The 24288-nt window shown below is 42.5% G+C and overlaps 1 protein-coding gene across 1 annotated transcript in view; it reads left to right on the top strand.

Annotated features, from left to right (window-relative positions):
- Positions 1–1240: 1240 nt before the first annotated feature.
- The window catches only part of pip5kl1 (phosphatidylinositol-4-phosphate 5-kinase-like 1), a 34030-nt gene continuing 10982 nt past the window's right edge, over positions 1241–24288 (top strand). The window contains exons 1-4 of the mRNA XM_080476292.1: positions 1241–1319; positions 7014–7229; positions 20340–20390; positions 20473–20627. Coding sequence (XP_080332418.1) covers positions 7014–7229; positions 20340–20390; positions 20473–20627 — 422 coding nt within the window. The 5' untranslated portion in view covers positions 1241–1319. The remainder of the gene's footprint in view (positions 1320–7013; positions 7230–20339; positions 20391–20472; positions 20628–24288) is intronic.

Raw genomic sequence — 24288 nt, 5'->3', positions numbered from 1 at the left:
CCTCCTGCAGAGACCGCCGGAGGCTTCGGAGCCTTTTACTGTGCATGCGCACATCTCTCCCCTCCCTCCTGCTCATCCACTTGTAAACAAACATGGCGGACCCGTAGTGGTATGACTCGCGGTCCGTGTTCTAGTTTTATCGTCCCTATTAGTAGTTTTATAGTTGAGACTCACCCCTGATAGCGCCTTCCTGTGACCCAGCATACTAACTACATTGTTGTCTGTGTGTCCGCTGCCGCAGTGTAAACACACTCCTGTGTTTTTAACGGATTAGGTGTTGTCACGTGAAACCTTGTCGTGTAAACAGGGCCTAGATCTCTGGTTCTCTCTGGGAGCGGCTCGGGGTCGCCCCAGAAAAACTGGAGGAAGCTGCGGGGGCAGAAATGCCTGATTTCTTTGCTCTCTGTACTCCCACCGTGACCCCATAGGAGTAGGATGGATGGATGGATGGAGGATTTTTATCTCAGACATATTTTTGCCCACTGTCTGTTTTACTGCATGGAGGTCTGAGGCAATAACTAAAAAGCGTAGTGAGACAATAAACAATGTAGGCCTTAAAGAAACACAAATATGCTTTACACAGAAAAACATTTTGAAATTTATGGGTTCGGTTGAATTGAAGATGCCACACATTGTGGACAAAACCAAAAATCCCTATTGCCAAAGAAAATGCAGAAAATGTGAGGTGGCTGGAAATTAAGAGGAGAAAAAAATATTAATAATAATGAAAAACTGTGTTAAACCACCATATATCATTATTTTCGGTTGACTTGTGGAACAGTTTGGAGTTGAAGCTAAAAGAAAAATGAGTATAGAGCATTCTAAAATGATAAATGGTGAACAAAGTGGGAGAGGAAAAGAGAAGCAATGGATTTATGAAGGTAAAATGTGTTTAAAGTTACAAAGTAGTAGGAAACCAACAAGCCAAATGAAGTTGATTCTCATAAAGTGGCTCATGGTTGTTTTTTTTTTTTTTTATTTTGTAGCGCCAACACAGTATTTCCTGCCGCCCCTGGAGCAGTGCGCACGGGCGGGGACAGTGTCATCGCAGGAGGTGCCAGCTTGCAGCTCCCATCTTCCAGCTCCCATCTACCAGCTCCCAGATCCCAGCTCCCAGCTCCCATCTACCAGCTCCCAGATCCCAGCTCCCAGCTCCCATCTACCAGCTCCGATCTACCAGCGCCCAGCTTCGTGGCTCCCAGCTGCTCAGTGTGCAGCTGCACATGTGACGGACACACGCTGACAGCCCGGACACTGCGCACCGAGCCGCCCCTCTGCGCACCGAGCCGCTCCTCTGCGCGCCCCTGATCTACAACCAGGCAAGTTTATCATTGACTACTCTACCTTTTAACACATTATTTACTTTTTCTCACCACTACACCACGTGTAGACTTCCATCTGTCTGTTTTTTCCCAATGATCCAGTCCAGGGTTTGCTGTGTCACTGTGGATCCTCCACCGCACTGTGCGCGTCTTTAAGCTGAACTTGGGCATCAGCTGAGTGTTTCACTAGGCTGTGGCTCGATGCTTTATCTTAGACATTTAATCCAGCAGGGAAATATAGGATGCATTAAAAGTCCCATATTATAGTCCGTTTTTCAACAATTCTACACACACACGCGCGCGTATGTATGTACAGTATGTATGTTAATAATACACACGGATAATCCTAAAATGTGAATATGGAATATTGGAGATTGTGTAAGATTAAATAAGTTTTACTTCCTCCTACCTCTTTTCAGGTAGTAAATATAATATTAAACAGGATTTTCTCTGTTCCAATAATCCACTTATACATTTATGTTTTTAGTAAAGTCTATGTCTTTCTGTTGGCAGGCTGCATATTTTACTCATTATTCTACAAATATCTGCAAATCAAAGCATATTGAGGGGCAGATTACAGTAACTAGGTTTGGCCTCTTTTGTTCCCTTGTGTGATGTGTTGTGGCTCAGTGCAAGCCGTGCGTGCGTGCACGCAGGAGAAATATAACAGTCAGTCATCTTTTTTTTAAACAGCAGGACCTTTAGTACCATTTTCATCAAATGTAACAGGAGTTGTTGCAACTTGAGTAAAGTTTCCTGCAAAGTTTCTTCTGACACAGAGGTGTCTGACAGCGCACCTGGTTGGTGGATTTGACAGCAGCATGGATACCAAAATAATGATTTCTGAATGTATTTCGAATCATATGGAGTCATTTTCTAATTTGTGAGGCCTGATGTGTTGGTGTGATTCTCACCACCACGGGTTGGTCTGGACCAGACCTGGTTCAAAGTAAAGTCAGCTTCATTTGGCCCGGTGTGAACGCTCCCCGGACTCTGATCCGGTTCAAAAAGGTGAACTCTGGTCCACCTGAAAACGTGGGTCTTGGTTCACTTGCAAGTGAACAGATTTTCAACTGACTTTCCAGCGAATGTGACGTAGAGCGCAGTGCATTCTGGGTCGTAGACAAGCAAAGCTAACAGCGCGAGTTTAAAGAAGCACACGCAGAAAGAAAAAGATGAAAAACGTGGAGTAGACAGAAGAAGTTGAGAGGAAGACTCTCATCGATATTTCGTCTAAAGGCTATTTATCGCGGTTGCTTGTGGCTAACCATTAGCCACGAGCCGGCTAAGGCGGCGGTGTTTCTGCTTTCATTCCGGATCAATCAATGAGCTACTTCGTCATGCTTTTCTTTCTCTCTGCTCAGTGTTTGTTTCGGGCAATAGCGCCCCCATAACAAGGAGCGGTGACATTCCGTGACGTTGTCCATGTGGTTTGGTTTGCTTTCACACAAGAGAGATTTTTGGCCCATTCTAGTCAGTAACTATGAATCCACTGGGTACGCTGAGCTGCCTTTTACTTTAGCGCAGCACTTAAGATAGACAGCAAGTCTATTTCCCCATTCACCGCAGCCAACACGTGTCAATATACACAGAGCAGATCACACCAGCCAGGAATTCACACACATACATGAACCAGAGCTTCTGCTCCTTCAAAATAAAAGCATGTCATCAGCATGTCATCAGCATGTCATCAGCATGTCATCAGCATGTCAACATTCTGTCATTACCGCTCGCACCAGGCCAGAAGTCACTGAAGACACTGAAGACTGAGCGCGTAAATTCCCTTTTTTGTGTTTTGTTGTCGTCTGTATCCGCGGTTGTTATGGCGCAACCCCCCCGTGATCTTGTGAGGTCATGAACCCTGATCAGTGGCCGACGCTCTGCAGCGTGATGCTGTAGTAATGCAGCCGGTCGGTTATAGTGCAGGCCCGCAGCGGAGCGCCTGGCGTGGCGCCTGGCGTGGCGCCTGGCGTGGCGCCTGGCGTGGCGCCTGGCGTGGCGCTAGCTGTAAAATTTGTTGGTAAAGCCCCATTTAAACGACAAAGTTCCAAATGACAACACCTCGTTTACACAACGTTCCAATTACAACGCCTCGCACTACGGACGCCGCCATGTTTGTCACATGCACATGAGCAGAAGAACTATTTACCACAGCGGAGGTGCACATGCGCAGTAATAGCGCTACGTAGCCTCTGGCGGTCTCTGTGGACAGTGACGGTTGACGTGGCTCCGAGCACCGCTGTCGTGTAACGGACCCCCAAAAACTGGACAGATTGTTTACAGTTTCACTCATTTTTGTTTGTGGTGTAAACAGGGCCTGAGTGTCCTCTGTGTGATCACAACAAAACGTCTTGTCTATGTTTAATTAATATAAATATATTTCATTAACAATTATTGGTAGTGCTGTCAAATGATTAATACTGTAATTCAGATTAATCTAAGGGTTGCTGTGGATTAACTTCGATGAATAAAGATTAGATTTAATACATTTTCTAATCTATATTAGTAGCATTTAATTTTTGTTGAATTATGTTCATCCTGTCATTCTAAACACATATTATAGACTCCTTTAACGGCAGAAGGCTATAATATAAACATTTCATTTTGCATCTTTAAAAAGACTCAAGAAAGAATATATCTGCACTTAAAGTGTTAATTAGACACCTTTCATGTTAAAAAAAAAGAACGTCTCTTACTCAAAATATTTATCCACATTAATATTCCTGTTACTCCTTTTTCAGCAGCTACAAAGACAAACGAACTTTTTGAAATTGTCCGAAAGTAGAGCTGACCGCTTCTGATTTGCAATGTTGCTGCAGCTGAGAACAGTCGACAGAATCCCGACTGACGTTTGATTTGCGTTGAAGTGGGATTTTAGGCTGAAGGTGCTTCGGTGAAAAGACTTTGCCTTCCTGCAGAGTGGGACTTTATGTTGTTCGACTGTTCCGTCTTGGGGTTTTTTTTGGTTGGTCGTGACTCTGACTGTAACCACACAGGCCGTAAACACAGAGTAGCTCGCTGTCTCTCACTCTGCAGCTGCGGACTAATATAACAATATCTGGACTCACGAGCGCCCCCTACCTGCCTGCCTCACCTCCTGCCTCTTCACGGCCATTAGAAGATCGCTGAGCTCACAAAACAGGTTTCAATACGCACATAATAGACATCAGCTAAACTGGACAGTCAGGAGGCATTTATTAAAGTGTTAGAAACATCTGATTGAAGACATTCGTAGCTCACACGCATCACCAGAACAGTTTGTGAAGGATTGCACAACCAGGGAGCAGCTGAGCCTCACCACGGTACCATGCGTCTCTTACCCATGTTTGAAGGGGAAATTCAGCGATTTTGAATTAAAAAAAAACAACAAAATTGTTATGTAATGTTACGTTAATGTAATTTATAATTCAAATCGTTGGATGAATCATTGAATTTACTTGTTTGTCTGTGGTTCTGCCACATGGACATTGGATTGGGACGCATCCTCCCATTCATTAGCTCATCAGGGTGAACGTCTATTGTTGCTAGAGAATTTAATTACTGAGAGCACAGTTTATTTAAAAGTTACCTCGACCTGATCCTTTGAAAACACTGTTGGGATTCCCGTTTTCTCGGCAGGCTGAATGATCCTGCAGACAGAGATGATGAGTGGTGAAACAATGTGAGGCGAACCAACAGTGAAAACCAGACTTTGCTCAGCTTCAGCGGACTTCTAGGAACTATTAGTCCAATCATTTCTCAGAGAGCATCTTCTAACCACAGACAGGAAGAGGAATTCAGCTGGCATTTTGTAATGGAAATGAGTGACTGTAATGTTCGCGGGTCAAAACTGATGCATCTTACTAAAACGCAAACCTCTTTGGGGAACGTAACGATGACTCTAATGGCCGTGAACAAACAAACAAATCCCCACAAGTGAGGATCCATTGACAGCAACTTGCTTTCCTGCCAAGCTGATCCTCAGACCTCAATATAACTCTGATTCACATATGATACTTTTATACACATAAATAGACAAATGTTATCCAACATTAAAGTCAGATGTGAAAGCTTATGACTCTAAACAGATATTTCTCATCATGTGAACAGCGGTTTTGCAGACGTCCCTGAATCATGCCCTCTGTTGTCGTTCTAAGTTTAGGACACAGCCAACATCCAAACTCTGAGGATGACCAGGTTGTGCGCCCCCCACTGGCTCCTTGAAACGAGGGGTGCAGCTAATGAAAAGAAGAAGTCAATCAATATTGATGTCTGGAAAACTTTACGGATCACTTATTAGGGGAAATGGATTTGTGATACAAACTGACAAATATCTTCAGGGCAGGATATAATCAGGATAAAAACTATATTTCTCAGTGATCATCAATCAAATCTTTCTGAAAAACTGTTTTACAGAGACTCTGGCCCTTTGTATGCGTTGTTCATTTGAAATTTTACACTATTTAAAAGAAAGAGAGAGAGAGAGAGAGAGAGAGAGAGAATAATGTTTCATTAACTTATAAAATAAATTAACCTATACATTTATTAATGTGCCGTACCATACGTCTGTCTTTGTTGAAGAGCATAATTCAAAGTATTTTTTAATGTGTGAAAATTCAGGGAGTTATGATTATCGTAGTTGGACTTCATCTTCTTCAGTTGAAATAAATGCACTAGTGGCAGATGTGTGCCCCATCCAAGATGGCGGCTGCGCGAGACGTTAGCTCCAATTGGCAGCGTCAGTCTATGAGGCTTCATGCCATGTCTGGTATGTAGTGAAGGTATGGCGGTGCACGTTGTCTGTCTGCAGCCAGGTCCCTCTTCTTTGTATTTTGAATGCACACACCTTTTGTTCGTCATGATTAAAAAACAATAAGTAGTAAGTAATTTATCAAAACAATTTATTAAAGCACACACACACACACACACACACACACACACACACACACACACACACACACAGACACACACACACACACACACACACACACACACACACACACACACACACACACACACACACACACACACACACACACACACACACACATTTATCTATATCTATCTATCTATCTATCTATCTATCTATCTATCTATCTATCTATCTATCTATCTATCTATCTATCTATCTATCTATCTATCTATCTATCTATCTATCTATCTATCTATCTATCTATCTATCTCTCTATATATATATATATACTTACAGGTCAGTTATTAAGACTGACCATAACTTATATTTTAATGGAAAAGCTAAAGACTTTCAATAAATCACTTTCTGTGGAAAGCGTAAATCACAAATGTGATATATTAACTGTAGACTCACCTACCGCTATTTCATTTATTTTATGGTACATTTGTCTTCAGTCTCATGCTCTTGTCTCCTCCTCTCGTCCGAGCTGCATGTGTTGACAGTGTGTGATTGAGGAGCGGTGGCTGTCAGAGGCCGGCATTATGCCATTAGCCACAGTGCAGCCCGGGAAGCTTTCAAGCCTTTGTTTAGGGTCTCCATAGTTACCCTGTTAAAGACTCGACTGACAGTCAGCTGTCTTTTGTGTTTGTCACTGGCCTCTCTGGCCCGTACTTACTCTTTGATTTCTTTTTGCTGCAGCTCTGAAAACCGCCGCACTGGCGGTGGAGCTGACAGTGCAGCATCGGGCGGCGGCAGCAGCAGTCACATGCTTCACGTCTGTGTGCTTCTCTCTATCTCAGATGGAGATGTCGGCAGCCGCGGGAGGCCGGGGGATGTCTCACCGCCATCGGGACTCTGGCACGACCAAGGGAAGGAGGTGGGGGGGTCTGCGGCAGCAGTGGAAACTTCTGGGCCTGTTCGAGATCGATCGGCAGCACGAATTCTACGGGCTGACCTGCATGATGAAGGAGGGGCTGAGGGCGGCCATCCAAACCTCCACAGACAAGACTCCCACAGTGAGTCCTCATCATTTCCTCTCAAAACGGAATCTTAATGTTCATCACTCAAGTGGTACTGGTAGAATATAATTTATATGTCTTATAAAATCATTAAAAACCGGCAGTGTGTTTGGGCTTTGATTGGAGGCCACTGAGGTCAGCTGTTTACTACAGTTTACTACAGAAACAAAATGATGTCTACTTTTACATGTTTATACTTTATGAATCATATATTACTGTATTATGACGTTGAATACTAAATCTCAATTCTGTTAATGGATAACCTTCGACCTTTCACTTCATATTCCATTGAAGATGGTGTGATTGGCTGGAATGAATACGGGGGGGATTTTCTCTTCGGTTTTTGTTTCCCCACCATTACATCTGCTTCACAGTAATTTAGCATATTCTATGTCATTTTTATGTATTAAAAGAAAAAATATGCCAAAATTAAAATTAGGCTCAATCTTTAAGAACTGACTCAACCATGGAGTCGAAGAGGTGAAAGCATGCAAGACCTCTGGTCAGCACTGTAGATCGTGTTTCTGTCATAAGCAGAATATAGATGATGGTATAATATGAACAGTTGAACAGTTTGTGTATGTTTACAGGGAGCAGTTTATTTATTGCCTTATACATTAGTTTTAAAAACAGTATATTGGTGTGTTCATAATATCCGACATTATTTAATATACGAATGGCTCTTTGTTGTATTGTGCTCAGTGAATGTAAGTTGGTTTTATAGGCATTGCCCCATACTTCCACACAGTCATTTAAATATGACAAATATTAAGATATTAATGGTGGAGGCTGAGTCTGAGGCGGTGCCGCTGTCCTCCATTTGTTTTTGCCGCGACGCTTCGCATTTTGATGACGTATGCGGCGGTGCGACTCTGTTGTTGGCTGCTGTTGTCAGATTGGCAACTGGAAGGCTCGGGAAATCTGGCACCGTCTTAAACAACGTTGAACTGAATAGAAATACAGAATGTTCAGTTCACGTTCGCCTAAAATATGACCGAGTTCATGAACGAGCGCTCACTGAACTCGTTCAGGCACAACACTGGTAACCACCAGTGTACAGTACAGAGTATACAGTGCTCTCCCATTCAGAACCTGCCTTCCTTTCCCCACCACTCCAATGCGCCGCGCTACTTTTGCTCTCACAGGTTTCACGTGGGGTTTCTAGAAGATTTTGTGATCAAGAATCACACCCACAGATGTATTCTCATGCACTCTTTCTGTTTCAACCTTATCTATCATTACTTTTACTTGCATATTTACTTAGCGTTTTCCAAACAGCATACGTTTGGTCTTATTTAAATTTCATGATAATTGATTCAAATCAAACCAATTTTTTAGTTTAGTCATTTCTGCTGTGACCGCCTCCAAAAGCTGCAGCAGATTTTCCCCATCACAAAAAATATTAGTGTCATCTGCAAATAACACAAAATTAAAGATGTTTGACACCCTACATATATCATTAATATACAAAATACATCATTTCAGACCCAAAACCGACCCCCGTGGGACTCCACAAGTTATATTTCCGCATGTTGATTTGCAATCCCCTATTTGCACAAACTGATTTCTATTACTTATGTAGCTTCTCATCCACTTTAGTACAACCCCTCTGATTCCATACTTTTACAGTTTATTGATTAACAAATGATGATCAATTGTGTCGAATGCTTTTTTCAAATCTTTAAATACACCCACTGCATATGTCTTATTGTCTATGGAACTGGTGATGTCGTCAATTAATTCCATTAATGCCATGGATGTAGATCTGTTGGACCTGAATCCAAACTGACTCTCAACCAGCATCTCATACTTCTTTATAAAGTTATCCAATCTACTGACAAACAGTTCTTCTAATATTCTAGAGAACTGAGCGAGTAAAGACACAGGCCTTTGATTTCTAGCGCCATCTTTGTATAGTGGGGTGACTTTTGCAGTTTTCATTTTACACGGAAATACACCAGTTTTGAAGGATAAATTACAAATACACGTTAAGGATTTTATAATTACACCAATGCCTTAATTAGAGCCATGTCAGTTCAGTCTGTTGACCTTTTATTCCTACAATGTCAACAATCATCAACTGGTTTCAAAAACATTGAGTTTGGGTTACTATCTAACAAATCCACAATATTCCTCTCTCCTTCCTCTGACTGAGGATTATCGATTTCTTCTGCCAGTTTTGGTCCCACACTTACAAAAAAAACAGTTAAACCCATTAACCACATCATCCGTGTTACTTACAATGGTATCATTGTCTTTAAAATACTGAGGGTAATTTAAATTCACTGATCCATTCCTGATGATATTATTTAACACATTCCATATGCCCTTGATGTTATTTTTATTATCGGTTAATATTTTATTATAATAATCTTTCTTGCATTTCCTCATATTACTGGTCAATTTATTTTTGGATCTTTGGTATTTACTTTCTGCTTCTATACTTCTGATTTTTATGAATTCTTTATAAAAGATATTCGTCTTTTTGCATGCATTCTGAAGTCCTTCTGCCATCCAAGGCCTGTCTCTGTATTTTTGTTTCTTGTTGTATTGTTTCAAAGGACAGTGTTCATCATATAATGATTTAAATATTATCAGGAATGTTTCATATGCTTTGTTGGTGTCGGTCTCTTTAAGCACTTGTTTCCAAATTTCGTATTTGTAATGCATTTCTAAATTTGTCATCTTTCTTGGCCAACAATCTTTCCATGCTGTTCTTAAATGTTTCCATACTGGAGCCAATTGCTCTGTCGACACAGCTCACAATTACATTTTTCTTTTTTTCCAGGTAGATTTCTACAGTAATAATCTCCATCACATCATCAATAATAGTTGTCATATGTTCCACTATTTTATCATTTAATCTTTTATCAACATACAAAGCCACTCCTCCTCCTGTTGTATTTTTCCTATTTATAGAATTCAGTTCATACCCATTCAACTCCAAATCCACACCCCTTTCAGTGCTAAGCTAGGTTTCAGATATGGCTATCACAATAAATGGTTTGTTTAAATGACGCAAATATTTTTCAATCTCGTCAAAGTTTGCATATAAACTTCTGCTATTAAAATGAATAACTGACATTCCATGATCTGATTTCATGTTCATGTTAAATTGTTCTTCAGAGTAATAACGCCAGTTGTTTGTTTATAGTGTTGAGAAAATTATTTTGAGGGTCAATATCTTGTTCAAAATCGTGCATATTATGATCAGTGAATTTAAATGTTTTAAAGTTCCAACCATCACAACCATCATTGTCCCTTTCGTTTCCAGGTTTTGGACAAGTTTAGACAGGCAAGAGTCCATAGTCAGAATAGTTCAAGTCTGTCACGGTGGCAGACAAAGCCACTGTTCTGGAGTCACTTGTACTTGCGCATCTCCTCGATATCTCTTATGGTCAGCACTTTAGCCTCCTCTTTATGAACACCTTACAGTTTGATGTCCAGGTTGACTGGATTTTCTTCTGTTTTCTTAGGAAGCGTGTACTTCTGGCGATGTCTGCATTTTTCTTTGTAAGGTGCTCATTCACATAAACATCAAATCGCTTGAGCTTTTCCCTTGTCTGAGTCATGCGCTCTCCTCTGTCATTTAATAGGTTCGTTGAAGTCGGTAGATATTTGTGCTCAGAGTGGCTCGCGTTTGCCAATCTTATTTTGAAAGGCAAATCTCTCTACGACATTCCTATGGGCCATGGTGGCCGTTTTGGTTTTTCTAGGTGGCGCTAGAGAGACATTTTAACACTCTGGGGGTTATTTTTTACATTTCCTTAATTCTATCGGCAGTCTTTATGAGCGTGCCAAATTTTGGTGAGTTTATGTGCAAGCTTGCTGCAAAAAAAGAATAATAATAAGAAGAAACATTGCAAAAACAATAGTGCCCTGGCCTCCAGGTCCAGGCCTCCTTTAGAGTTTGTGTTTTCTGTTCGTAAAACGAATTATTATAGCCGGTTTACCACTTTGGTTTTTTCGTTGTAGAGGATGATATGCCTCGATGTCCGTATTGGAGATGGATATGCCTTTACTATGAAAGAAGGCAGTTACCTGCTGCTCCACTGAGTCCCGATCTTGGTCGGTGTACTCCCAATCTGCCGTTGCTGTTACTGCCCTGGCGTAGGACCGGGGCCTGGTCTCCAGGCCGCTGACAATAATGTCGTTTTTGCGGGGTGTACTGCTCCAGGTCTGTTACACGGCATTCTAGGCTGGCGATCTTCTTATTTTTCTCCTCATTTAATTTTTTTTAGTTCTTTTATTTCACTCATCAAATTAATTATCATTAATTAATTTGAAGGAAAAGAGTGATTATTTGCAACTAATACACAAATGTTGTGCTCTTACAGTTTATTTTATTTTGAGGTATGCAGAATACATCAAATGAAACATAGAAAAATATAAAGTTACATGACACAAATCTGACTTTTTTGAATTTTTATCGTGGTTAACAAGTCCTACAGGACATGGACATGGACATAGTATCTCATTATTTCATATTGAGTGGTCACTGGGCAGGGCGTACAGCTGAGGACCGTCTGTCATCACAGTGTGATTACTAGATTACACAGTAAGACTCACATAAAGTCTCGTGCTGGGGTTCCCACCACGTGCTGCTGGGGTTCCCACCACGTGCTGCTGGAGGGTTAATGATGTACACTTCTCTCTGGCAGACGACCAGGAGGAGCCCTCTGACTGGTTTAGATACACGTCAAGGGTCATCACTGTTGCCTTCACATCTTCAGCTCTAACAGTGTCATCAACAGAGCTGAGCAGCAACACAGAGCCGGCTGGGACAGTAAACAACACTGCTGCCCAGCCCATCGATTATTGGGTTGCAGCTCAGGCTCAAAACAAGGCCAGGCAGATTGTTGGTGAGGAGAGAGAGCCAGGCGTTCTATTGATGAGGAGAGAGAGCCAGGCAGTCTGTTGATGAGGAGAGAGAGCCGGGCGGTCTGTTGATGAGGAGAGAGAGCAAGGCGGTGTGTTGATGAGGAGAGAGAGCCGGGCGGTGTGTTGATGAGGAGAGAGACCCGGGCGGTGTGTTGATGAGGAGAGAGACCCGGGCGGTGTGTTGATGAGGAGAGAGAGCCAGGCGGTGTGTTGATGAGGAGAGAGAGCCGAGCGGTGTGTCGATGAGAGAGAGCCGGGCGGTGTGTTGATGAGGAGAGAGAGCCAGGCGGTGTGTTGATGAGAAGAGAGAGTCGGGTGGTGTGTTGATGAGGAGAGAGAGCCAGGCGGTGTGTCGATGAGGAGAGAGAGCCATGCGGTGTGTCGATCAGGAGAGAGAGCCGGGCGGTCTGTCGATGAAGAGAGAGAGCCAGGTGGTCTGTTGATGAAGAGAGAAAGCCAGGCAGTCTGTTGATGAGGAGAGAGAGCCAGGCAGTCTGTTGATGAGAAGAGAGAGCCGGGCGGTCTGTTGATGAGGAGAGAGAGCAAGGCGGTCTGTTGATGAGAAGAGAGAGCCGGGCGGTCTGTTGATGAGGAGAGAGAGCAAGGCGGTCTGTTGATGAGGAGAGAGAGAGACCAAGGCGGTCTGTTAATGAGGAGAGAGAGCCGGGCGGTGTTTTGATGAGGAGAGAGAGCCGAGCGGTGTGTTGATGAGGAGAGAGAGCCAGGCGGTGTGTTGATGAGAAGAGAGAGTCGGGTGGTGTGTTGATGAGAAGAGAGTGTCGGGTGGTCTGTTGATGAGGAGAGAGAGCCGAGCGGTGTGTCGATGAGGAGAGAGAGCCAGGCGGTGTGTTGATGAGGAGAGAGAGTCGGGTGGTCTGTTGTTGAGGAGAGAGAGCCGAGCGGTGTGTCGATGAGGAGAGAGAGCCGAGCGGTGTGTTGATGAGGAGAGAGAGCCGGGCGGTGTGTTGATGAGAAGAGAGAGTCGGGTGGTGTGTTGATGAGAAGAGAGTGTCGGGTGGTCTGTTGATGAGGAGAGAGAGCCGAGCGGTGTGTCGATGAGGAGAGAGAGCCAGGCGGTGTGTTGATGAGGAGAGAGAGCCGGGCGGTGTGTTGATGAGGAGAGAGAGCCAGGGGGTGTGTTGATGAGGAGAGAGAGTCATTTCATGTCAATGGTGGCTCAACTCTCCCTGCAGAGGTGACTGGAGGCTTCAGTTTGCTGTAAGCAGAAAAGAGACTCATCAAAGACACATAACTATATAATAATCATGTCTCATAGTTAGTGACTCCCAGTCATGGCTCAGCTGGTGGAGCAGTTGTCTCCCAATTGGAAGTTGCAGGTTCAATTCCCATCTCCACATGCCAAAGTGTCCTTGAGCAAGACATTGAACCACATGCCTTGCATGGCCGCAGCCTCCATTGGTGTGTGTGAATGTGATAAATGATGTAGAGCGTGCTGTATAAGTGAAGTCCACGTCAGACAGCTAAATTACAATTGAGGTTGTATAATCTTCTCATGTTGGTGTGCGGTGAAAGCCGAATGTAAGACTCACTGTTTTACACTTGGTCTGTTGTGTTTCATGCAGCTTTCTGCCAAACAAATTCTTTCAATGAATCATTCAGCCGCTGTCCGAGAAATAAACTAAATAATAAAGAATAATAAAGAAACTTTCTTTTGCTTGATTGATGTCATGTTTTTTTTATCTTGAAAGAATTCCTCTATTTCTCAGATTTCTTCCATGACCCAGAGAGTTTTTATTTTGTGGGGATATTCTGAGAGATATTCTCCCTGTGTGGCAATCACAAAGCGTAGTGGATTAAGTCAACCCCCCCCCCAAGTGGGCACTTTGCATGGCTTCTGCGTCGTCACTGGTTTGTGAATTCGGCCAATGAAAAGATGTAAAATGTTTTGAGGGCGCAAACAGAGAATTCATTCAGTTAAAAATTGCTCATTCCGCTCTTATTTTCACAGAATCACTAACTGTTTTTAGGCCCCGTCACAACCTTTATGGGATAAGTCCCTGCCTTCTTTAGCTGTTAAAATCCTTGACGTCTTTAAAAAAACAGAGTTATAATCATTATACATAATTCTGTCCTGTTTTTTATTTTGCGTTTCCACATCCGGTAGTGGTTGAGAGTGTGAGAGTGAGAGCAGCAGAGAGTCTGGAGGTTATTAGCGGTGCCTTTTCCCACATTGATTTTTTTTTTGTTTCTTTTGGATATTTGAGAATAAATTAAAGCGATTAAAAGAAATAAAAAAAGAGGGCAGTGTTACTAATCATTTTATTAAAAGATCATTTTTAGATATGAATTTTAAGTATAAAAACAATAATTAAAGTCATATAATATATTCAAGCTCAACAGGTTCAGGACCAGAATACTAAATAGCAAGTATTGCATATTAAAGGGGCAGCGGTTAGTACTCTTGACTCACAAGGAAGGTTTGGGTTCAAATACTGTCCGGTTATTTCTGTGTGGAGTTTGCCATGTTCTCCCCCCAATAAAAAGAATATCTTTTCAAGCTGAAAATATCTGTGAGTCCAGTTGCACTGAGCTTTAAATGTCTTTATTTTCATAAATTTCAATAAAAGCAGAATGAAAATAACAATACAATTTTCCAACAACTCAAAATAATAGGATGTGAAATTTATTCTTCCATGAAAATCTCTGTTCTGTGTTCACAGCCGAATTTAAACACTGAATTATTGCTTGTTTTTCTCTCTCTGGCCATTCAAATGCAGCATAAATCTTTGCTTCAACTCGGTGAAAACATCAAACAGCCGAGCAGAATCGACCCCCTGCCTGGTGCCTTGCCACAGAGCGCGCGTCGTCCACCGTGCTGAATGAACGGCTCGCTGCGTGCCGCCGCTACTTCCCCCTCTAATCCCAGTCACACTCGCTCTGCTCGTTCAGCAGTTTCCTGCCCGTTGTGTTGAACCATGAGTCACAAACATCACGCACTGACACCGAGTCCCTCCCAGGCTTTAACCTTTACCGTCACGCTCGTGACTGACTCTCCGGCCTCTGGGCGATCAATCGGCGTTCCTGTCCACTCCAGGCAGAACTTTTTTTTCTCTCCGTCGTTCTTCAGAAGTTTCTCCATCACACGTCTGCGACACCATGAAAACAACTCAAAACGATGTGGTGCATATGCCCGGCCTGTAGGTGGCGCTGTAACACTGCCAGAAATACAGCAAAAACTGAGGAGAAGGCGTGAAAAAAGTTCTTGGATTTGACAAATAGAACATCTGGCCTCGTGAAACTGAACACGACCAGCTTCTGCAGCTCGCTCTGGAGCAGGTCGTCCGCCATTGTTGATATTGTTTAGCGGCGTCTTGGAGAGGCTCGCAGGGTCATCGGTCGAGAGGTGGGCAATGACATCATCGTTTTCAGCAAATGTCGACGCTTTCAAATTTCTCCACTCCGGAGCTCGTTCGCTTAACAACACCGTCTTCAGGCGCCGACAACGCCGCGCCGTCTGGCGTTGTGGCGTGGACGAGGCCTGAGTCTCATTGTTGTCTCGGTGTTTCTGTCCTTGCAGTGACGTCCAGTCAGGATCAAACTTCGCCTCGTTGAATTTATTCAGGTTGTTAATATGTGAATGGATCGATGCACCGACACGCCTCACTGCAGCACTTTGGATAAAAGCATTTGTAAAATGATTCCAAGAGTCACTGCTGTGAGAACTTCTTATCAATAACGCTGCACTGATTGACATTTATTGGCCTTTTGCCAACGAGCAATATTGGCTGGTTTGGGAGTGTAAAGAGGCTGACAGTGCAATACACACACACACACACACACACACACACACACACACACACACACACACACACACACACACACACACAGAGTCTGATCTATTAAAGGATTGTCCATATAAAAAGTGTCCCTGGCTATAGATTAAAAAGCCTTTATCTTTCTAAAAGCAGAATATCGGCTGTGTGTACCGGATTCTGCAAAATACTGGGAGGAGTGTATGCTGATGAATTTATTTACAACATCTGAAAACGTGTGTAGTGTGTACGATTGCTTCTGTCTCTAAAATGTTTGAAAACGAGATTGAAATCAGTTCATCTTTTAGCAGAGACGCCGCTGTTAATCTGCTGAGTCATTTCTGCTGCTGGCTTCCAATGACTCGTATTTGTGGACTTTATTCAAAGATGTTTTCTACCTCGTTGCTTGGTCTTGCCATCATTTAAGAATTTTTTACGTTGCCTTTTTTTTTTAAATTATCAACAGCTTTCATTTTGATCCTCTCATATTGTGTTTCTCTTTTTTGCTGAATTCATGTTTGTTTGCTGTAACAATCAAAACCGTTGAGACGTTTCCCCGCCAGCACTTCCACCACGATGGTATCTGCTCCTTCGAGCAGTAACAGGTTAGAATACTGCTGTTTGCGTGTGTCGTCTCTCACAAGTGGAGGGTGGATCATCCTCTAAACACCGACATCTGCTTACATGAGCACGCGTCGTAGCACACTTCACACCTGTTCAAAGTAAATCGGGCCCTTTGTGTTTTAGGGAGTATTGCATTGATACAGCCATTTCTTGCAGACTCACACCAAAGTCAGCCTTGCTTCACCCTTCCTTAACCCAAACCAACCAAACCTCGCTTTCAGCTCTAACTTAAGCCTCGGTTTTACCTAAACCTCGGTCTTTTTATTGAATTTAATTGTTGTAACAGCACTGTCTGTTCACTTCTCAAGGTTAGAGGTTTATTTCCTTTAGGGCAAAACACTGGATCCCAAATTGCTCCTAATGGTGCGTGAGTCTGTTGCAATGCCTTCGCCAGTGGAGTGTGACTGTGACAAATCATGTAAGTCACATTGAGGTTGATATAATTGTGTATATGTGAAGTCAATTGACTCCTGTCTGCAGCTCAGAGCAGCAAGTCTACGTAACAAGACCCTGCTTCGATTTCTACGCCAACTTTGTCTCTATGCCGTTCTTGTAGATCCGTCTCACTTCAGCTTAAAAATGAATGAAGGCTCAGTCACCAACGGAAACTCAAAAGTTTGTCAAAGTACTCTTAGAAACCAGTTGCAGAGTAAAAATATTTGTACCCAAACAGCCACAGAGTCGAAAGACCCCACATCAAAACACAAACACAGGACTTCACATCATCTTTCGAGTGCCGGTCATTACAACAGTGTTAGATTGTGAAGTATGATGGTGTGAAATGATTTGCTTCAGTCTGTGGTGATGGAGGAGAAACACAGTCTGACCCAACAGTTACTGCTACAAACCTTTACTTCCTCTTGTCTGTTGTGACATAACGTGACACCGATTTGAGAGCTCAACTCAGGTGATGCAAGCTATTGGGCTTATTTTCAAATAGTTAAGGTTTGGTGCACAGGAAGGCATGAAAATACAGGTGGTCGACAGAAACAAGGGACCTCCTCCACTTTACATGTCACACCAAAAGAGAATGGAGGGATGAAAACAGATAAATGTCTGCACTATCAGCGGAAAGCAGCTGTGATCATAACAGAGGTTAATAATTGAGGCGACACACTGATAGGACTTCCACAGACTGTCACACAGGACCAGGAATGTGTCATTTAAAGTGACAGCGCATTGGGAATAATAAAACTAATAAAACAAACAACTCGGAATGTTAAAGGGGACATATCATGCTAAATCCACTTTTTTAGCCCTTAAATGCATTTTGTTGTATATTTAGAGTGTTTAGAAGTACAGAAAAGTTCAAAGTAGTCTCTTCAGGTGCTCCGTTGATATCTTTATATTCTGTTTTGGTCATATTTTGCGATCGGTTTCGATTTTTCTATTCTCTATTACGTTTTTTGAACAATGACGTCACAGTATTCTCAGCGGAACTGCCAAATTAGGACATCGACATTTCGAGCAATCCGCCATTTTTGTTTCTCGCTGCGATTTTGTAGTCCAACCGAAGTTACGAGAGGATAAGTCGAAATGTTCGGTTGTTGGATGTAGTAACCCACAAGCTTCGTTACACCGTCTCCCAGCATCAGAACCTTTTCGAAGTGCCTGGTTGAGTTTTATTTTTCACAGAAATGTACCCACATCTGTGGGTAAGGTCATTTTTGTGTGCGCGAATCACTTTAAGGACGACTGCTTCAACAACCTCCGCCAGTATAAAGAAGGATTTGCCGAAAGACTTGGTCTGATTGAGCGGTCAGTTCCTTCTATCTATGGAGACGACGAACAGAGCACTTCGGTAAGCTGTATATAACGCTAAAAAGTGTGATGATAAGACGTCCCTGTCATTGTTTTGTTAGCATTAGCAGTTGCACCGTCTTCATATGTTAGCGCTGTGTGCTCGTTTTAGATTATAATGTAACTTCTGTGTTAAATAGTCGTTGTAATACAGGCAGTATTGTAGTAGTGGGCATGGATGGAGAAGTTAGTGTAAATATAGTAACACACCATTGCGTTACATCCATATGAAGACGTTGTTCTGTAGGTGCATCATCGTCATTTTCATCTCGCTCCGCCGGGTCCGACTCTGGCTCCAACATGTATGGCTGGATGGACAAATCTTCCGTTGTTGACATTTTGTAAATAATGTGTGAATATAAAGTTTCTGCGCCGCTAGATAATTGTATCTGTTCTATCAAACTACAAAGATGGCCGAACAGGGTGACGTTGAACCGAGTGTGACCTCTGCAACCTGGAGAAGAGGCGGGGTATGAAGTGTCTCATTTGCATTTGAAGAGACCGCCCCAAAACGAGTTGCTCTCAGAAGCACATCAGAAAAGGGGTTGAAAAGGGGCCTGTGGAGCTATAATAATGAGGAATTCAGACCCAAGCATTGCAGTTTCGCGTTGTATAGACCACAACTGTATGATTTATATGTAAAAAGGAAGGATTTAAAAGCATGATATGTCTCCTTTAAGAACATTGCAGCAGAATGAAACAAAACATTTAATACCTTTAGATCTGAACTGAATCAGGCTCCCTGACATATTGTTTATATTCCTGCATGTGAGTTATTTTGTATTATGGATTATCTTAATGGTAGATCATCCAACAACCACCTGAAGCAATATCTATCAATAAATACACATGTAATAATTAGTCATTCCTCTGTCATTACAATGGAATTTTCTTTCAGTTTCATCTCAAAGTTCAGACATTTTCTTCTGTGATGAGCTGCTGCTGACAGCGAGGCTGCAGTTGGCAGCCAGGACAGGTCTGTTGTTCCCAGTCCATGAAGCTCAAATGAGGGCAGCTGGCTCAGTCTCTTGCCTGGGTCCACAGTAAAGTGGGATTAGCTCCAGCCTGCTGCGAATATGAATTATTCAAGTTAAAACATGGTATTGATCCATCATCCATTGCTAATGACACTTTCAGCATGAATCAGTTGTTGGTTTTTATGATTATTTTTGTTGATTGCCAAGATACCGCCCGCAATAACTCTGTGCGAGCAGAGACTATGGTCAGTTTCCATTATGGAACAGACAGACATTTACACCCGAAGATGGACTACTTAGACACTGCGAATCACCACGCATCTGGGCTTTAGCGTGTTGAGCAGGCCGGATCAGAGTTTCGGTCATAGGTCCTCTTTTACTTAGCTTGGAGTGCATTTCAAACGTTTGTATCGACACAATTAGACCAGTACAAAATATGTTGAGAATTTCAGTAAAGGTTGCAGCTTAAACAATCATATTGACATTGATAGTCTGTTACAGTGAGAGGATTGCTTGACTTTAACGTGTTTCAAAGCCGTGTGAAGACGCGTGTGAAGAATGGGGGTATATCGAGTAGAAAGTGCACATTTACCTGCTCATTGCCGATCGTCATGTCTGACATCTAGGGATTCTGGAAGATTCTTTCCATGTTATCCCTTCAAGAGTCTGCTACACTTTAAAACACTGCCAGCAAGGAAACCTGGATGGCAAAGACAGCTTTCAAGCAATATGCACATGTCAGCATATTCTTGAAAGAGAACGGCAGTCCTTATGGCTGTGGGATGGGAATCAGTTCTGAGGGTGGTGCTTTCAAGCAAAGTGACCAAAGGGGAAGGTTTGTCTTTGAGAACTTAGTGGAATTCTTCATTAGCTTCAGGAGGTCTTGGTGTTTTCCCCAGACAGACTTCATGATGTTAAGGTCATAGTTCTGTGCAGGGCAGTGATGTCCTCCCTGAACGCTTTGTACAACACATCTTATGGAACTAAAACATAAGCATGGTTCCTGTATATTGTGAGTCTCAATAACATCTCTTATCGGTCTCTTTCCCTAGATTGAACTGTCAGATAAAGACTTCAGAATAAAGACCTCACAGATTCACGAGGTAGGTGACGATTGTTAGCCAACAACTAACAGCAAACACATTAAAGGCTTCACCAGCTCATGCTATCTTCTTCTGATTATAGGATTTCACAATGGATACATATGCAGGCCCAGTGTTTTCCAGCTTGAGAAGCTCTTTGGGAATGACAGAGCAGGAGTATCAGCAGTCACTCTGCTCTGAAACCTGCTACCTTCAGTTCATCAGCAACTCCAAGAGCAAAGCCGACTTCTTTCTGACGTGAGTCACCATTCACACGCACTGTTGTTCGATTGGCTTACAAGTCCAAACGCCCATGTCCACATCAGCCACAGCATCATGACCAACACGGGCCAGTGCCATAGAGGCAGACTTGGGTTTGGAAGTTTGCGTGTTCGATCCTCCCAATGCATTCTGGAAATAGGATGGGTCAATGCGGAAAAAAGGGAATTTTCCCATGTGATTAACAAAGTATGATTAAAAAATATATATATTTTCCACATACGCTCTTTTGCTGCCAAACCATCCTTGTCGAGACACGAACTGTACAGGACCTGGTATCAACATGTTAACAGCAGATCTTTTAAATCCTGCAGGGTTGAGGCAGGGCCTCTTTAGATCAGATGATCAGTCTCACAGCTTGTGCAAAGAAGCTGTTCTACATCCTGCTAGTCCTGCAGTGGATGTTCCTGTACCTCTTGTCAGGTGGTAGGCAGGAGGACAGGCCCTGAGAGAGGTGGTGGGGGTAATTGATGATGGAGGTTGATCTGCGTATGGGGATAAGGGGAGGGGCACTAATAATTTTGCTGTTGTCTTTACAATCCTGATGGGCTGTCGTTTGTCCTGGGACCTGCAGCTGCCAAACAAGGATGTGAAGCTGTGAGTCAAGATGTTTTCAGTGGTGCCCCTGTAAAGTGTGATGAGGAGTGGTGGAGGGAGTCCTGCTTTTTGGTGGTTTAATGGAGAAGGACAGGTCATCAGTGTGGTGTGCTCCCAGGACCTTAGAGGTGTTGACCTGCTCCCCACATGTTGGTAATATTTAGGCAGAACAGATGTGAGACTTGCCTGGTTGAAGCTGCCAGTTGATGTGAAAAAGGCATCAGGATTATCCTTCTGCGGCCCACTGATGTGGTTGTAAAGCTCTGCCTTGGCCTTCGTCATGTTGGTGCTGGTGGTTCATAGACAACATCATTATTATGACTGCAGTCAAATAGAATGGCCGGCATATTACAGTCAGGAACTAAAGCTAATACTAATGTACATGACCAGACCACCGTCAGTGTTTTCAGTGTTTCCTCTGGGGTGTTGCTCCAGGCTTGGCCACAGATGTTTCATCTGGTGTTTTCGGTGTAGTAGTCCAAACTCACCCAGCACCCTAAGCAGATGTTCAACAGATGTTCAACAGACATTCTCTCGAAGCTCCAAAAGAAACAGTCGCTCATACACACACTTCACTCTCACAGAGTTCACAGTCATACCAGTCTGTCCCACCCCAGACCTCTTCAATTGGGGGCCGTGGAGGCACGCTCGTTAGAAAATCCATAATCCGTGCATTTCTTTAGGAATATAGTCGTGTTTCTCATCAAATTACCGGGACAAACTGAGCTACAAACACATATAAGCTATTTTATCACACAATGAACACAACTCTAACATCAAGCAAATGAATTCTCAAATATTCAAATCTGTATAGCATCACCTAGTCAAACCTTTCCCCTCATTTTCTTCAAGAGTGCTTTGCTTTGTCTTGCTAAATGCCCAAACAAGGTATCAAATGAAAGCTGACTGAGACGATTCCAGCAACACCACTGGTGACTGTTTATGAGCAGAACTCAGTGAACAAGAGGACATAGAAGACTAAAGTTAAAAAAAATCAAAAAAAAAATCACTTGTTTACAGCGAGAAACATAAAGTCAGTCTTAGCTTTGCTGTTTTCGGATGAAATGTCATATTTTTTATTTATTCTTTTTTTTTTCAATAAACAACAAAATGGGAAAAGAGAAACACACAAACAATAAAAACAACGAGAATAAATAACTAAATAACTAAATAAATAAATAAATAAATAAATAAATAAATAAATAAATAAATAAATAAATAAATAAATGGGAAAACAGGTTGGGGTCTGGGGAAAAAATCTAATTACAGTAGTCCAACGCAAAGAGTAACTTTTGTAAATAAAGTTTCACAGAGTACCAAATACTTTATTGTTAGGAGTCATTCTGGCTAAAACAATTACATTTTTCCCAGTGTTTTCCCTTTTTTCTTACCGGAGTCGAAGAGAGAATGTCATCTTTTCCATTAATCGGATGGTGTTGATTATATTATGAAGAAGGGCAGTCGGAGGAGGAGACCTCTGAAGTCAGCACTCTGTTATAGCTTTCTGCGGCCATAAAGAACTTCAGGAGGTATTTCCCACCTTTACAGAGGGTGCTGGGGATTATACAGTGATAAAGGAAGGTAAAAGATAGTTTCTGGTTTCAGGCCCAAAGTATTTGTTGTCATTGTGGACATGACCAAAAAATATGGGCCTTGTCCACTGAAGCCAATCCACATTCCCTCCAGCAAAAACTCTGGGACCCACGGAGTTTGGATTTTTGGTTGGGAGTCATAGAAAAATGCATCAGATTTTTCTAACAAAAATCTTTCCCAAAAAAAGAGTTAGTGGTAGAACACAGAGTGAGCCAAACTCTTCTTCTATTATTAATTTATTATCTTTTTCCCAGCACTGCTTTATAAAAACAGAGTTTTTGTTCAATGAAGTGAGACCCTGATGTAGATTGCCTACAATGGCTTTGGGATTTTTTGAATTATACGCATCATTAATGATCTGTATTACTGTTGATGGTTCAACTGAATCAGCACACCCTATTTCCAGGAAAAAGAAGTGGCGAATCTGTAGGTACCAGAAAAAGTCTGATTTACCCAACTCAAACAATTGGCATAAACTCTCAAAAGTATTAAATTTCCTCTTTGGACCATTCGACATAGAGACATGATGCTGTGCTGGATTCATTGTTTATATCTATGGTACTGTGACGCTGGGAGGATGCGTGGATCATATGGATCTCCCTCTGCTATTCAAATCACTCTTCACAGGAGAGAAGGAAATTGATTATTCATTTGAGATACCTCATGAATCCTGAGACTGGATCAAAGTGCATTAACTTCCTTGTGATTAGTCAATGGTGGTTATTGGGCGGGACTTGGGTACCACAACTCAATTCTATTGACTCGATAGAGGGTCGATATAGGTGTCTGACATATTGCATGTATTGAAATATGATGGAGTCAAAGGAAAAAAAAAAAGCCCCAAAGTGTTTTCAACTATTTAGATATAATAGACGCCAGCAGTCACATATATGTAAGATACATAGTTTGGTGCATGACAAATTTAAAATGTCACGTGCGTGCATTTGTGCGTGAGAGGTTTGCCCACTGGCTGTGGCTGGAACTTTATGTGAGGAGACTCGTCCCAACATCCCGGGACATCAGCGGGCCCGGACGGCGCCCAGACGGGGATATACATTCTAAAAGTGTAAAAACATTTTAGGCAGAAATAAAATCTTTCCTTAATGCTGTGTGCCATCTTCATTTACTCTGACCCAGTTGCATATATACTGACACACCTCTGAACACATCTCACAAGTGTTCTCTTTACTGTGACACCAGAATTATTTGAAATGCACCTCGTGGTTGCAGGGGTGGAGTCTTTTCATTTTGGGTATGTAATGTTTCGAGCAGAAGCCTCAAAAAGAGGCCGGAGATGATGTGGCGGTGCAGGTTAACATCCAATTGCACTGAACTGCTGCTAGAAGAGGATCAGTCTCACCGCCCTGAATCCCTCCAAAAGCTGCAGTTTTGAGCTGTCACGATCAAAGTTGCTCAGATCCTTACGTTTGTCCATTTTCTTTCCACTTCT

This window comes from Lipophrys pholis, assembly GCF_963383615.2.
Source record: "Lipophrys pholis genome assembly, chromosome: 12".
NCBI lineage: Eukaryota > Metazoa > Chordata > Actinopteri > Blenniiformes > Blenniidae > Lipophrys > Lipophrys pholis.
Note: the sequence above shows the minus strand (reverse complement) of the source record. Positions and strands in the feature narration are given on the sequence as shown.